General features: G+C 39.0%; 2 protein-coding genes across 2 annotated transcripts; one reads left to right on the forward strand and one right to left on the reverse strand.

Annotated features, from left to right (window-relative positions):
* Positions 1-1,866: 1,866 nt before the first annotated feature.
* LOC134311875 (oxygen-regulated protein 1) lies at positions 1,867-11,633 on the forward strand. The gene is made up of 3 exons (XM_062993521.1): positions 1,867-2,532; positions 6,281-6,440; positions 6,919-11,633. The coding sequence occupies exons 1-3, from the start codon at positions 1,867-1,869 to the stop codon at positions 11,631-11,633; spliced, it is 5,541 nt and encodes a 1,846-aa protein (XP_062849591.1).
* A 1,183-nt stretch (positions 11,634-12,816) lies between these two features.
* Positions 12,817-15,965, reverse strand: LOC134311457 (protein transport protein Sec61 subunit gamma-like). The gene is made up of 4 exons (XM_062993089.1): positions 15,876-15,965; positions 13,610-13,716; positions 13,207-13,309; positions 12,817-13,103 (listed from the first exon to the last, which is right to left on the reverse strand). The coding sequence occupies exons 2-4, from the start codon at positions 13,701-13,703 to the stop codon at positions 13,094-13,096; spliced, it is 207 nt and encodes a 68-aa protein (XP_062849159.1). The 5' UTR covers positions 13,704-13,716; positions 15,876-15,965; the 3' UTR covers positions 12,817-13,093.
* Positions 15,966-16,601: the final 636 nt, after the last annotated feature.

Below are 16,601 nucleotides of genomic sequence, written 5' to 3' on the forward strand. Positions count from 1 at the left end.
GACTCTCACAGGACCACCACAGAGTAGGTATTATTTGGGTGGTGGATCATTCTCAGCACTGCAGTGACACTGACATTGTGGTGGTGTGTTAGTGTGTGTTGTGCTGGTATGAGTGGATAAGACACAGCAGCACTGATGGAGTTTTTAAACACCTCACTGTCACTGCTGGACTGAGAACAGTCCACCAACCAAAAATATCCAACCAACAGTGCCCCGTGGGCAGCGTCCAGTGACCACTGATGAAGGTCTAGAAGATGACCAACTCAAACAGCAGCAATAGATGAGCAATCATCTCTGACTTTACATCTACAAGGTGAACCAACTAGGTGGGAGTGTCTAATAGAATGGACAGTGAGTGGACACAGTATTTAAAAACTCCAGCAGCGCTGCTGTGTCTGATCCACTCATACCAGCACAACACACACTAACACACCACCACCATGTCAGTGTCACTGCAGTGCTGAGAATGATCCACCACCTAAATAATGCCTGCTCTGTAGTGGACTTGTGGGGGTCCTGACCATTGAAGAACAGGGTGAAAGCAGGCTAAAAAAGTATGCAGAGAAACAGATGGACTACAGTCAGTATTTGTAGAACTACAAAGTGCTTCTATATGGTAAGTGGAGCTGATAAAATGGACAGTGAGTGTAGAAACGAGGAGGTGGTTTTAATGTCATGGCTGATCAGTGTATATATATATATATTTTTTCTCCTTAAACATTTTTAGACCCTAATATTTAAGAACTTAATTGTTGTGTATTTTTCCACCGTTTTATTGTGTGTGTGTATGTGACAGTGTATGTTTCTTGTTTCTTGTTTCAATTTTGTTGTATTTTTAATACAATGATAATAAAGGCATTTATTCATTCATTCATTTATAAATTACATTTACTTTTATTTAACAATCCCAGAACACAATGTAATTAACTTTTCAGAGATGTGTTAACATTTAAACTTTGAATGTTAAAAAGCTTATAAAAATATTCCAAAGTAATCCTAGCTTGCTACTCTGTCCAAAATGTCATTAAGAAAGACAATATCTGGAACACCAAAATGACTTCTGAGATAGAACAGCTTGCATGCTGGCCACAAAGACAAAGCATACGTGACAGCAAAGCAAAGTAGCAAGGTTTAGCTGACAGAGAAATGGTGGGACATCGGTTTGCGCTGCAGAGTTACTGCACAGCCATGATCTTCCATCAAAAGTGAATCTTACCTATGACCTCATTAAAACATCTAAAGTATGCCAAGCAAGATGTAGATGTAATTTTGGAAACAAATGCTGATAACTGATGAAGTAATACTTATAATCACCAAAAGCAGCATTATTTGATAAAAAGAACACCTAGCTAACTGGACAGGAAGTGTGCTGTGTTGTTCTACATTTTGATTGGCTCCTTGCAAGATGCAAGATTACCTAAGAGTTCAGAACTAGACAACATGTAAGAAAAAGTGTGTAAAATGTCTAAATCAAGAATAGCTGGCTATAAAAAGTGTTTGCAAGCCGAAATACCTGTCGAACGGAGTGTAACTAAATAGTGACTTGGTAGGGAGTCCAGACTTCTGCAGATCAAGTATTAAGTAATGGTGCACTATGTTTATAGAAAAACTAAACAGTATGCTACAGAGGTTGTGTTTAATTATTTTAACTACAACAATTAACAAAATATGTGATTTAGGTGAGGATGTTAGCTTTCTCAAGTCATTATTAGCCAATGTTTCTTGACATGTTTAGTAATTTTGATGAATGGCATATAATTTATTTGCATCTTCAAATCAGGTCTGAAGAGCAAGTGGATCCTGTTAAACTGAATGAATAATTGTTAATAATTTTGTTTTGATTTGTTATAGTGGATCTGATTTACCATGAATACCCCTTTCCATCATGACACATTACAGCCAGGTGTGCCCTTGGGAAGCACACAGACTCCATCCTCCAGACCAGCACCCTCATCCAGAAACTTAAACACCTCAAAGAGAGTTTGCTTTTATAAAAGTGGTGACCCACAGTTTACTGGTCAATGGATGGTACTTAACAATCGTACTTTTAAGACATTTGATGCCTTGCTGGATGCTCTTTCCAAGAAAGTGCCTCTGCCATTTGGAGTACGGACCATAACAACACCCAAGGGTAGACACACCATCTGGAACTTAGGTGACCTGCAAAATGGGGGTTCTTATGTATGCTCAGACAAAAAAAAGATCAAGCCCCTAAACCTGGATGAGGTGAACCGGAGACAGGTTCCTTGGAACACCACCAGAACTACTAGTGCAGGACGTCTGGGACGCAGAAGACTGATCCAGCAGCTGGCAGGTAAAACCGGAGAGGTCAAGACAGCAAAAATGGCTGAAAATGCTAAGGCAGTGTGGACACCAAAAAGACTGGTGGTTTTTAAAAATAGGGACCCCAACACTAAGAGCATAGTTGTTTTGCAAAGGAGGACTGCTCCCACTTTCCAGGCCCTGTTGGATTACCTTTCACAAGTTATGCAGTTCCCAGTGGTAAAGCTATATACACCTGATGGCAGAAGAGTAAGTATTGCAAAAGTACATTTCTAAACATTTAAGCTTTTTATTATTTAACAAGTATTGTGCTATAAAATACACCATGTGATGCAGTGCTGTCTGAGAGATCGGAGATCATGGGTGTCCACTTTAGGCTTGTGCTCTAGGCACTGAAATTCCTCCAGATTCCTTGAATCGCATAATGATATTATGCACTGTAGAGAGAGAAATATGCATATTATTTGTGGCACATTGTTTTTAAACATTTCAGAAGCTAACTGTATCTAAAATACCACACTATGTAATAAATAGTCCAGTAAATTGTGTTTATTTTTACCATTGTCAATATTTTTTTTCAATATTTTCTGTTTATGATACAGGTTTATAAATGAAGGGTACAGCCCTCAAGCGTACAAGCTAAAATGTCTATGCTCTGCTGTGCTGTCTCTGCCACCAGAAATATAGTTTTGGAAATGACACTCAAACAGAACATATGCTTCTAGTTCTTGGTTGTATTTATTTTGTAAATTGTTTGTTCATTTGTGCCCTTACAGTGTACCCCCAGTCATACCCTTTATTATTATTATTATTATTATCGATTGATATTTCTTGTTCTGCATTGTTTAAGCACCTTTCTCATCTTTTTTAATATTCATACTTTTTATTTCTGCAATACTATAATATATATATATACAGTATATATATATACCTGTATATATATATATATATATATATATATATATATATATATATACTGTATATATATATATACACACAGTATATACAGTATATATATATATATAAATATATATATATATATATATATATATATATATATATATATATTATAGTATTGCAGAAATAAAAAGTATGAATATTAAAAAAGATATGTATATATATACAGTGTATCACAAAAGTGAGTACACCCCTCACATTTCTGCAAATATTTTATTATATCTTTTCATGGGACAACACTATAGAAATAAAACTTGGATATAACTTAGAGTAGTCAGTGTACAACTTGTATAGCAGTGTAGATTTACTGTCTTCTGAAAATAACTCAACACACAGCCATTAATGTCTAAATGGCTGGCAACATACAGGGGTTGGACAAAATAACTGAAACACCTGGTTTTAGACCACAATAATTTATTAGTATGGTGTAGGGCCTCCTTTTGCGGCCAATACAGCATCAATTCGTCTTGGAAATGACATATACAAGTCCTGCACAGTGGTCAGAGGGATTTTAAGCCATTCTTCTTGCAGGATAGTGGCCAGGTCACTACGTGATGCTGGTGGAGGAAAACGTTTCCTGACTCGCTTCTCCAAAACACCCCAAAGTGGCTCAATAATATTTAGATCTGGTGACTGTGCAGGCCATGGGAGATGTTCAACTTCACTTTCATGTTCATCAAACCAATCTTTCACCAGTCTTGCTGTGTGTATTGGTGCATTGTCATTCTGATACACGGCACCGCCATTGGATGCACATGGTCCTCCAGAATGGTTCGGTAGTCCTTGGCAGTGACGCGCCCATCTAGCACAAGTATTGGGCCAAGGGAATGCCATGATATGGCAGCCCAAACCATCACTGATCCACCCCCATGCTTCACTCTGGGCATGCAACAGTCTGGGTGGTATGCTTCTTTGGGGCTTCTCCACACCGTAACTCTCCCGGATGTGGGGAAAACAGTAAAGGTGGACTCATCAGAGAACAATACATGTTTTACATTGTCCACAGCCCAAGATTTGCGCTCCTTGCACCATTGAAACCGACGTTTGGCATTGGCACGAGTGACCAAAGGTTTGGCTATAGCAGCCCGGCCGTGTATATTGACCCTGTGGAGCTCCCGACGGACAGTTCTGGTGGAAACAGGAGAGTTGAGGTGCACATTTAATTCTGCCGTGATTTGGGCAGCCGTGGTTTTATGTTTTTTGGATACAATCCGGGTTAGCACCCGAACATCCCTTTCAGACAGCTTCCTCTTGCGTCCACAGTTAATCCTGTTGGATGTGGTTTGTCCTTCTTGGTGGTATGCTGACATTACCCTGGATACCGTGGCTCTTGATACATCACAAAGACTTGCTGTCTTGGTCACAGATGCGCCAGCAAGACGTGCACCAACAATTTGTCCTCTTTTGAACTCTGGTATGTCACCCATAATGTTGTGTGCATTGCAATATTTTGAGCAAAACTGTGCTCTTACCCTGCTAATTGAACCTTCACACTCTGCTCTTACTGGTGCAATGTGCAATTAATGAAGATTGGCCACCAGACTGGTCCAATTTAGCCATGAAACCTCCCACACTAAAATGACAGGTGTTTCAGTTATTTTGTCCAACCCCTGTAAGTGAGTACACCCCACAGTGAACATGTCCAAATTGTGCCCAAAGTGTCAATATTTTGTGTGACCACCATTATTATCCAGCACTGCCTTTACCCTCCTGGGCATGGAATTCACCAGAGCTGCACAGGTAGCTACTGGAATCCTCTTCCACTCCTCCATGATGACATCACGGAGCTGGTGGATGTTAGACACCTTGAACTCCTCCACCTTCCACTTGAGGATGCGCCACAGGTGCAGTTTTCGAAGGGAGGGGATCATGCTCTGTTTCAGAATGTCACAGTACATGTTGGAATTCATGTTTCCCTCAATGAACTGCAGCTCCCCAGTGCCAGCAACACTCATGCAGCCCAAGACCATGATGCTACCACCACCATGCTTGACTGTAGGCAAGATACAGTTGTCTTGGTACTTCTCACCAGGGCGCCGCCACACATGCTGGACACCATCTGAGCCAAACAAGTTTATCTTGGTCTCGTCAGACCACAGGGCATTCCAGTAATCCATGTTCTTGGACTGCTTGTCTTCAGCAAACTGTTTGCGGGCTTTCTTGTGCGTCAGCTTCCTTCTGGGATGACGACCATGCAGACCGAGTTGATGCAGTGTGCAGCGTATGGTCTGAGCACTGACAGGCTGACCTCCCACGTCTTCAACCTCTGTAGCAATGCTGGCAGCACTCATGTGTCTATTTTTTAAAGCCAACCTCTGGATATGACGCCGAACACGTGGACTCAACTTCTTTGGTCGACCCTGGCGAAGCCTGTTCCGAGTGGAACCTGTCCTGGAAAACCGCTGTATGACCTTGGCCACCATGCTGTAGCTCAGTTTCAGGGTGTTAGCAATCTTCTTATAGCCCAGGCCATCTTTGTGGAGAGCAACAATTCTATTTCTCACATCCTCAGAGAGTTCTTTGCCATGAGGTGCCATGTTGAATATCCAGTGGCCAGTATGAGAGAATTGTACCCAAAACACCAAATTTAACAGCCCTGCTCCCCATTTACACCTGGGACCTTGACACATGACACCAGGGAGGGACAACGACACATTTGGGCACATTTTGGACATGTTCACTGTGGGGTGTACTCACTTATGTTGCCAGCTATTTAGACATGAATGGCTGTGTGTTGAGTTATTTTCAGAAGACAGTAAATCTACACTGCTATACAAGCTGTACACTGACTACTCTAAGTTATATCCAAGTTTTATTTCTATAGTGTTGTCCCATGAAAAGATATAATGAAATATTTGCAGAAATGTGAGGGGTGTACTCACTTTTGTGATACACTGTATATATATATATATATATATGTTATGTGCTATTCCCAGGTAAATTAGCAAAAGAAAAATTTGTGATAAGAATTGTATTACTTCTAGAAAATGGTAAAGACAAACCAAGATAAGAAAAAAAAATTCACATATTTCATTTGCAGGTTGAAGGTCTACCTGCCCTGATCCTATGCTCTGGCATTGTGGTAGCAGCTGGTAATGAACCCTTTAGGCCAGGTAACTTTAAACTTAAGGCATCTCTTTTAACTTCACAATCAGCATCATCTGAATCTATGCTGCAAGCAAAGACACAGCCACAGCAAAGTAAGCCTTGAATTAATCATATTCTTATTATTACTTTAACATTATATATAAAATAAAACACAGTTGTAGTAATGACTTATAATTAGGGCCCTAATAATTCACAGGAAAATTTACTTAATTTCACGGACCTCGTTTTTTAAAATTCACAGATTTCATGTTTTTTTTTTTAAAGAAAAGTGTCACTTTTTACGGCAGCCATTAAATTACAATCCTAATTTGAATGATAGAATAAATAAAAGCTACAACAATCAGCACAGCATACCTTAACAGATACGTAAATTCTTGTCGTCTCAGCTCATATCACGGTTTGTGACACGATTTTTATAGCTGTGAATTAGGAAGGACCTTTTTTATAATGAATAGTGTAGACCATAATTATATGAAAGTCATTATAAAGTTGGTAACAGTCTCTCTCTATTTTCCTTTTTTTTTTTGCCACTTTACACGACCATGGACACACCTGGATGTTTCTTTCAAGAAGCTGCAAAAAAGTCAGTTAAAAGTAAACCAAGATCAAAGCATTTCTCTTTATCTTCAGAAAGATACATTGTAGATCAGATCACTGAGTCGCTGAATAAGTGTTTTTTAAAGGACAATGAACAGAAAACAGGATCATTGGAGACGATGAATAACCAACTGTTAGAATCTGATGAGATAGAGCCATGCAACTCTATGTCTGGTACAGAACAAAAGGATGAGTTTATCATGCCCACAGATGATGAGATTGAGAAATCCTTCCGTGTGAATCAAGATGGCAGCATGACAGTGGAGATGAAGGTTCATCTTGCTATAAAGCAGGAGGAATTGATTCAATGGACCACTACAGTGAGCCGGACCTGTGTTAATAGCCAGCAGATGGCAGTGTGCTTACCACCGGTCTCAGGCTACAACTCCCCAGAAAGCAACAACAGCTATAGCAACCAAACAGCAGAGGCGAAAAAAGACAACTGTAAATCACAAGAAAATAGTGCAGCCATCAATCAATCAATCAGATTAAGTGTAAATGGAGATAACCACAGTAAAATTGCCTCTTCTGGGGCACTGGAAAAACCAAAACTATGTTCCAGGAGACCTACTCCAGGACCTAGATGTGTCAGAAGAAAAGAAACATCAGCGGAGAATATAAAAAGGCCATCCCAAACTGAGGTCCAGGAGAGCACAGTCGGTACATATTCATACATAGAGTGCACAACTGAAGGGGAGGTAATGGAAGGGTACTGTGTGGTCAGTCATAGTAGTTCCAGCAGTACAACACCTGTTCCAAAACCTAGAAGGAACAGCTCAAAAACAGCATCCACCCACAAGAATGGCATTGCAGAGGTTCATTTGCAAAACAATGGGACAGGGATGACATATTCATATGAAAACGATTTCCCACAATCTGCTAGCTCTGGTGCACAGAATGCTAGCAAAAATGAACTTCTTTCATTGTCTTCTAGCCAGTCTAGTCAGTCACAAAAAAGACACACAGACATCAAAACACAAGCAAGGTCCAAATCCTCAGACGAAGGCATAGAGAACACAGTCTTATCCATTAAAAAACAGAAAACAGAATCCACACAAAAATCTACAAAATCAAAGAAAGGTGTTTTTGCAGAACCCAGTGCAACAGACAAAAAGCAAAAGAACGGTATTCAAGATTCTTTAAAAGACCTAAGAACGAGTAGATTACCAGAGTCACGGAGCAATACAGGGTCAGAGAAAAAGACATGTCGCTTAGCCAAAAGTGACAAACATGACCAGAACACTGTGAAAAACAAAAAAGAGCAATCAGAACAGAAAGAAAATAGTGAGACAATAAGAGACTTGTCTCAAAATGTAGACTTTCTCTATATTGACACACTTATACCTCACTCTAGGAAAGAAAATGGCACGTTGCCACAACTTCCTCAAGCACCATTCAAGAATCTGACAAAGCAAAAGTCTTTGAATGACAAAATCAAATCTCCTAAAGAGAGCAGAGAGTTAAGCGAAAGTATTTCTATGCCAGTGATCCATTCAACTTCCTCTGATGTGCATCAGTATGTGAAAAACTGGCTAGAAAATATTCAGCCGGAGTCAGTGCCCTACATGGATGAGATGGACCTGCACAAGACTGAGAGTGAACCCAGAGCAAAGTTCCAGATCGGAAGTGACTTCTCAGACACCTCTAAAATAAAAAATACATTAGAAAATGACAGTACAGTTGGGAAAAGTGCCTCTCCTGAAGATACATCTTTCAAGAGGTCAGTGTCTTGTACACACGTCATGTCTAAAGAAGAAACTGTGGAGACCAAAAAGATACGAGGGTTCTGTAAATCAATGCCATCTGTAAAAATAGAACCTGCCAAACAAGAGACCTGCATGAGAATACATAAGTCCTCAGAGGCCTTGGTTTCTAAAGAGCAGGATTTAAATGGTGAAACATTAGAGAACACAAAGATGACTACTAGGTCAGGTATGAAACAAGTTATGGATCAGCTATGTTTATCGATCCAGACAATAAGAAGGGCCTCTAGTGATTCTTGTCTAACATCCTTGGAGAACAAAAAGAGGAGCAGTCTTCCTGACTTCTCGACACAGATGTCGTCTATTTTTAGCTCTTCATCAAAATCTCTTTTCTCCTTTCTGACAGTGATGAAATTAAAAGATGGAATCTCCAACATTGGTAATGAAGGGTCAGGCAGCTATTCAGAGGCCCTGCATTTGATGCAGTCCATAGAAAAACTAACTAGCATAGAGGATAATGAAGAGCTTAAGGCCAGCTTGTCCAGTCTTCACAACTCAACCACCCCTCATTTAAAGAGTAGCTGGAATGATTTTCAGGAGAAAAATGACACTGAAGAATGTCCACCACTTTCACCAAAGCAGTCTGAGCAAGAGTTTGCTCTGGACGTTAACTCAGAAAAAGATGATCAAGACAAAAAGCAAAAAGATTTGAAGAATGAGCTTAACATGGATGAGAATCTTCACAGAGAAATTACTTCCCTTGAAGGTGGGGATCTGACAAAGGACCATTTTGTTATTGTCTGTAAAACCAATATTGACTGCAAGAATGAGGACATGGCTATAAAAGAAGATTTAGCACATACCTTAGAAAAAGAGCAAAGCTATTCAGAGAAAATGGAAAACCAAGACAGTGGTATTACAAACACCGATAATGCAGAATTATACAAGTTGGAATCAAGTCCTCAGAAAAATGTTCTAGCTGTAGAAGATAGGACAGATATAACATGCATTCAGGGTCATGTCCAGACAAATCAGGAAACAAGAACAGATGAGGAAACAAGCCAACCCAATCTATGTGAGGAGAAACGAAACCTGGACAATCTGATGAATCAGTCACCAGATTACAGGCAAACAGATTTTGATGCAAAGAATCTAGAGCAAGACAATGCAGCTTGTGAGCATTCTGATTTAAATTATGATCAAGCTAATAAAGAGGGACAGAATACAGAAAGTTTAGAAAAATGTGACACAAATGCAGGGGAAGAAGACGTCTGCCACTCTCCAACATCAGAGGTTAAGCATGATCTATTTGGCACTACTGCAGAGTTTGACCATAATGAAAACTATGACGTGGAACAATCAAACAATGTCATCTTCAAAAAAGAGGAGAATGGACATGAACAAGACATTGCTAGGTCAGAGGCATCAAACTGTAGTGTAGATAATGCTGTTCCAAACAATATTGATAATGATCTAAAGGAAGATGGAACCACAGCTTCCATTCAAGACATGGAAGAAGATAAAGATGAAATAGTCAATGCTTCAGAAAGAGCTTTTGATAAAGAACCAAAATATCCTGTGCAGTCAGGTCAAGAAAGTGAATACACCAACCAAAATGAGTCCTGTAACAGACATGAATCAGACCATGAACTTCAAATATTACAGGAAAACAGTGTGTGTAGGAAACAGACTCGTTCTTTTGAGCTGAATGATGAAGACGTGGAGGATATGGATGAACAGAGCAAGGATTTTGAAACCCAGCTACAGCAAGTCTTCACCGGAGACCATTCATCTAAAAATTCAAGTGTTTCAAGCAAATGTGGCAATATAGAAACACCCAAAACCCAGTCAGAGGATACTATGGGAATGGAGGAGGCTGCCACAGATTATACTAGTCAATGTGAGCATCTTATGGAGATCCCCCAGCAATTGTTAGACTTTGTCAATTTAGCACTGAAGACCTCTGCTCTTACTTTTAAATGTGACTCAAATGGCCAGCCTAGAATACAGCCAGACCGGTGTAGAATCACTGAAATGTCTCTTTCTGAAAGCAGTGTAGATCATCACTACACACAAAAATGTCTTCCAAGCCCAAACACGTCTGAACTTTCTGATTACAGGCCTGAGGCAACCAACAGTAGTGCAGATCTGTCACTAGTTTCCACAGATCTTTTAACAGAGAGTGGCAACGATGAGGCAGATAAGCAAGGCAACATCAATAAATCCACAAAGAGCATCAACAGAGCACTGGATAATGGTTCAATGAAACCTCATTTGTTAGCTGACATCAAGAGTCTTGCCTCTTCTCCTGATTCCATATCTAACTATTCAGTACTGCAACCAGCTCACTACAACTCTGATTTCATTAATGAAAATCCCAAAACTGTTCAATGTTTACCTGTTAATGCAGAGCTGGACTCTGGTGAAGGAATCCTGATAGACAAGGGCAGGTGGCTCCTCAAAGAAAATCACCTTATTCGCAAATCTCCTCCTGTACCAACAGGAATGTATGAAGATGCGGACACCACGTCAGCTGACACAGGTCAAGAAAATACAGATGATGATTACACCTTTAAATCTAGTATGATCCAGCACCCCACTCTAGCTGTCATATCCTCCTCAGAGCTTGAAGATATGGCAAAACCTATCACACCCAAGTGTACATACTTCAACATGGTTCACAATAGTGACTATGACCCTTTTCTGGACAACCAAAGCATTGACAGTAACAACAGAAAAGGTGTTGTTAGAAAAAGTAAAGAGCTTAAAGTATCACCAATGGGTGAGACCTCAAAAATGTGCGCAAAACAAACTGGAAGTCTCCCATCATTTGCATCTGTTGAGTTCAAACTAGCTGCTGGAAAAGTCTATCCAGAAGGTGGCCCAGCATCTAGTGTTGTGGAGAAGTCTGCCAGACACCACAGTGAGAATGAGTCAGTTGAGGGTCTAAATCTTACGTGTGGACAGCACTGCCCAATACTGTGAAGTACTGGTTTAAAACCAAAAATGACCACAAAAGTGGTTTCTCCAGCCATATAATCTTGAACACTGGTCCCATGAGCCTACAAAAAGGGTTTACCTCTCACATGGTGCTTCCTTTAAAATTATTTTAAACACATGGTTAACTTTTATACCCATGATTACTATATGATGTGGGACTAACATGGAACAAAGAAATTTCATTGTTAAAAGGTATCATTCAGGAAAAAAATCCCAAGGCATTACATATCATACATACCATGGTGTGTAAGTGAAGATGGTCATTAACAAGTGGGGAAAGAAAAACATCCAAGTCTGCATAGAATTTTCATATATCTTCATCAAGTCTGCTAAATGCATTAGGGAAAATGTGCTGGTGAAATGAGAGCAAGGTCAAACTTTTTGATCATAATTCCAAAAAGTATGTTTGATGCAAAAACAACACTGCACATCACCAAATGAACACTGTACCCACAGTGAAGCATGGTGGCAGCAGCATTATGCTTTGGGTCCATTTTACCACGTGTGCATATTACCACATTATTGTAATTCCTATATTTTAAAAGCACCCCCAGCCATCCCTACACATTTTTACTTTCCCCAGATAGCTCAGTAAACTGTATTATAGACTAAAATTAGTTTTTACTTTTAGAGGCTTTTAGAACTGCAAAGAGACCTTATAAAAATGACAATTTGGGGGGAAAAAACAAAGAACATTTTAAATATTGTATCTTTGTATTCCAGGCTAATATTGTTTCAAGGTTATTAATAAACATAAACATTGATGGAATTTAGCAGATGCTTTTACAGGGCCGGCGCTAGGGGGGGCTGAGGGGGGCATTGCCCCTCCAAATTGTGTCTTTGCCCCCCCAAGCAAAGCAGTCCAGAACCGGGGCTAGGGGGGGCTGAGGGGGGCATTGCCCCCCCAAATTGTGTCTTTGCCCCCCCAAGCAAAGCAGTCCAGAACCGGGGCTGTGCTTTTATTGAAAGCGACTAACAACTGTGACAGAGTACAATCAAAGCTACTTGAATTAGGGACCTTGATAAGGACCCCAACCATGGCGACTTGGACATTGTGGTCCAGACCAGCAACCTTACTATTCCAGCACCTTAACCACCAGAAAATATACTGCCCTATATAGGCAGTGTTAACATAGGCAATGAAACCAAAAGTCGATACCTGGCAACGTTTCTTGTGTGATGTATTTATTTCAATATTTAAAAACACATTGGTATGTGAACATTTTGTAATAATTGTAGTATATCAGTAAAACATACTCATATTAAAACAATATAGTGTAAGAGTGTGCAAATGCAGTTTGTACAGTCAAACAGGTTTGAAGCATTCTTGAAAAAGCAAGAATGTGTAATATTTCATGTTATATACATACAAAAGAGAAAAAAAAGAAGTACAAAAATGAATCCTAGCAAGTCACTAAAGCAGCAGGTCAGCCTCTGGGAGATATTTAGCCACCACTGTAAAAGAAAATGTATTTTTTTAGAAAAGAGTACTGAACATAATATACTATGAAAAAACAATGCCACAAAATATATAGTGAATATTTTACATTATACTTACACAATGATGTTGTTAATAGGGATGTGGATGAGTTTAACGAAAAACCCAATGAAGCCCATAATTGCAAAACCAATTGCCGTTGCCATAGCGATTTTCTGAAACTCTGTAGTAAAAAAAAAAAAAAATCGTAATCATTGTACGAAGTGCATGTAATGGAATATTTTTATAATAATAATGCCCCAGTCGTCATATTTATACAGTGGTCTGTAATGTCTAATACAGATTTCTCTCAGTATAGATTCATTTAGTTCATTTTCATTTATAGATTCTTTCTCTGTATTGATTTTATTAATAAAAAGGCACTGAATGAGCCAATATCCTTATAAACACATTAAAACATCTGATCCATGTTATACAATCACACAGTAACCCACAGTCTAATAAACAAGTTAAACGATTGTACCTTTTCTGTCTGGTTTTGTGCATCTCTTCACCAGTCTTAACGAGTCCTTCACAAACTGCCGTCCAGGCTCCACAAACTGCATTACCTGATCCATCCTGGTGGCCGGACTAAAATAATAAATAAATAGAAAATAAAAAAAATAAAAAAAAGTTAGAAACATTATTAAACCTGCTGTTCAAATGTTCACTATAACAACTACAACATTCTTTCCTCAAATGTAAAATGTAAAAAACAAATTACCTCTTTGACCTCAACATACAAATCAAGTACAGTATATATTTTTACATTTATGACATATCTAAAAAAAACAAATCTGTAAATGTGGAAGCTGTGGATATTAATGGACAGCTATTAAATAATTAAATAGAAAGGGGGAAAATAGCTAAAACGTGTTGGAAGTTTTGCTTTTGTAAATATATTTTAGCTACATGTAGTACTCTGAATAAATCCTCACAGAAGCATTTTCATCATTTACATTTGATGCAGTTCAGGCAGCTGATAGGTTGCTTTTATTTTTGTTTGTTTAAGATGTAATTATTTACTTAAATTATTTCTTATATGCCTGCAGTGTTTATGATGCTTTGTCTGTAAATTTTCCAGAAAAGTTCTATGATGAACACTGCAAGTTTTCTTAGGTTTTAAGACGAAAGCCATATTGACCCCCTATAGTGTCTGGGTCACTGTTTTCCATGCCACCTATACATTTAGCTTAAATATCAAGACTTAAGACTAATTGTAAATGTAAATTAATCGGAAATTGCTATATTTCTTCGGCATTCCAAAACTTCTGTTAAAAAAAAAAGCTTTTTCTTTTAAATGGCGAATTTATCATGTTTGTTTAATAATAATAATAATAATAATAATAATAAATTTAATTGTAACGCACTTGTTTACATCTGACTGCATGCTTTAATGAAGTCTGCATGAAAACACCATCGACTGTTTAATGTTAATATTAATAAGTGCCGTTTATGTATTTAAACAAACATGTATTTCCAAACAAACGTCACCATACTTTTTGTATTTTTAATGCATGACAGGCATGGCTGGATTACTTACCGGGCCAGTGGGGCCAGCGCCCAGGGACCCTTGAGGTCAGGGGGCCCCTGGCCCAAAACATTTTGCGATGCCTATCAACATTTATGATACAATATATTTTTATTTCCGAGGGCCCTCCATTTTAAGGATCCTCTGACTATTAGGGACTTTGACCCCTAGCCATGCTTTTGGGGCCCCTAGCTATGCTTTTGGGGGCCATAGCCATGCTTTTGGGCCCCTTATGAAAATGGATGAGGCGTTGTGGCACTGCTCTGACTTCGACTTCTGGCTATTAGGGGTCCTAGGAAAGAGGGGGGCATATTTTTAGAGGGCCCTGGTTATGAGAGCCCCTACCAGGGGGCCCTAGAGAAGAGCAGGGAATACCATTAGAGGGCCCTTGATCACGAGGGCCCCTGCTATGGGGCCCTTGACTTCCATAGAAGTCGTTTACCATGGCTCCTTGACTTTCTAGGGACCTACAAATTGCCAGGCAAGCTACCATATTTCATAACAGACGTTTTGTTGCAAATATGCGATTCAGGCCCTTACTTAATGTTTCTGAATTTGTATTGTATTTTCCCAGGGGCCCAGACTATCCTTAATCCGTCCTTGATGACAGGTAAGAAGCTGAAAAAGAAACGTAGACACATGCTGACGCAGACATATGCTGACGTCACAATCTCTATTTCGTAAAGTGATTCAAAGGGCTGAAGATTATATTAGGTTGACTTATCAATGTCTTTCATATTATAAACCATTATTTATTCGTGTTTTATCCTTACAATGAACAGCAAAACAGTGCCTAAAAGCAGTAAAGTTTTTTTTAGATGTAAAGAAAATGTAGTGAAAAATATCCTGTACGGATTACTGTTCAGTGTTCCATACAGAGAGATGGTTAGTGAATAATACTTACTACTTCTACACTTACTGACCGAATGAATCAAACAAAAAAGATTAAAATAAATGTAAATATTTCAACACATCCAGTAGGACAATTAATCTAACTGCCGTTTCGTCAAACTAAGATGTAATTGCAGGCATGTAAGAAAACGGTAAAATTAAGGACCTTAATGTAATCCACTATGGTAAATCATTCATCTCCAACTAACAGGAAAAGCATTCCGTTCTAACATTTTCTACATTACCATAATGATTTATATATCTTCAGTTGGGATGCTTTGTTTAACAGGCAGTAACATTATACAATAATAAAAGTAAAGAATCTTACCTTTGAGTGAGCTGAGAAAAGAATGTAACACTGATCTACACTGCTTCTGCTATACACGTCTGTTTATCCTAAACTGATGACGACGCCTTTGAGTTCGCACATGCGCAACGTCATCTTGTAGGTCTTCTTCGGACAACAGTGGTTGTACTTAACGCTGTGTTATCACCATCTACTGTACTGGAGTAGTGCCTAGTTTAATAGACCACTGTCGTGGTATCGTGTCGTCATATTGTAGATTTCGCAAATTGCCTCTCTGGCACCCTGTAGTCATAAAAATTTTTCCAGAGCTGTTACGTTTTGATTTATGGTGATTCTTCTGTCTATTATCACTGGATCCTCTGAATTATGAAGTCGTTAAAGAGTCAAAATATGAATATTGCTAAATGTAAGCTAATGCCACTGCGCACTGAATTGACGTCACTAGGCTGGAAGCCTCTTACATTTTTCTTTTTTTTCTTTTATAAGCCTCTTAAATAACCACACGAAGCAGCGCGATTCACCAGTGTAACAGTGGAGTGATATTCACAAGTTTTAGTTTATATTTTTAGTAGCTAGCTACATTAAAGTAGAAAGCAAGGATGGTTGGGTGTTACGCCTTTGGTTGTACTCAACAAAAGCGGGCTGCTCTTTCCGGCAATTCGATTGGTGTAGTTCAGTGACGTCTAATTAATGTGCAGTAGCATTAGCTTTCGTGTAGCATTATTAGTACTACGATCCTTTAAAACC

The sequence above is a fragment of the Trichomycterus rosablanca genome, chromosome 4, assembly GCF_030014385.1.
Source record: "Trichomycterus rosablanca isolate fTriRos1 chromosome 4, fTriRos1.hap1, whole genome shotgun sequence".
Classification (NCBI taxonomy): domain Eukaryota; kingdom Metazoa; phylum Chordata; class Actinopteri; order Siluriformes; family Trichomycteridae; genus Trichomycterus; species Trichomycterus rosablanca.

Bases quoted from the DNA above. Each gene is read 5' to 3' on its own strand.
- LOC134311457 (XM_062993089.1), bottom strand. From the start codon at position 13,703: ATGGATCAGGTAATGCAGTTTGTGGAGCCTGGACGGCAGTTTGTGAAG. The intron at 13,310-13,609 runs GTACAATCGTTT...TTTTTACTACAG, and splicing joins CACAAAACCAGACAGAAAAG to AGTTTCAGAAAATCGCTATG.
- LOC134311875 (XM_062993521.1), top strand. From the start codon at position 1,867: ATGAATACCCCTTTCCATCATGACACATTACAGCCAGGTGTGCCCTTG. The intron at 2,533-6,280 runs GTAAGTATTGCA...TTTCATTTGCAG, and splicing joins ATACACCTGATGGCAGAAGA to GTTGAAGGTCTACCTGCCCT. The intron at 6,441-6,918 runs GTAAGCCTTGAA...GTTTCTTTCAAG, and splicing joins AAAGACACAGCCACAGCAAA to AAGCTGCAAAAAAGTCAGTT.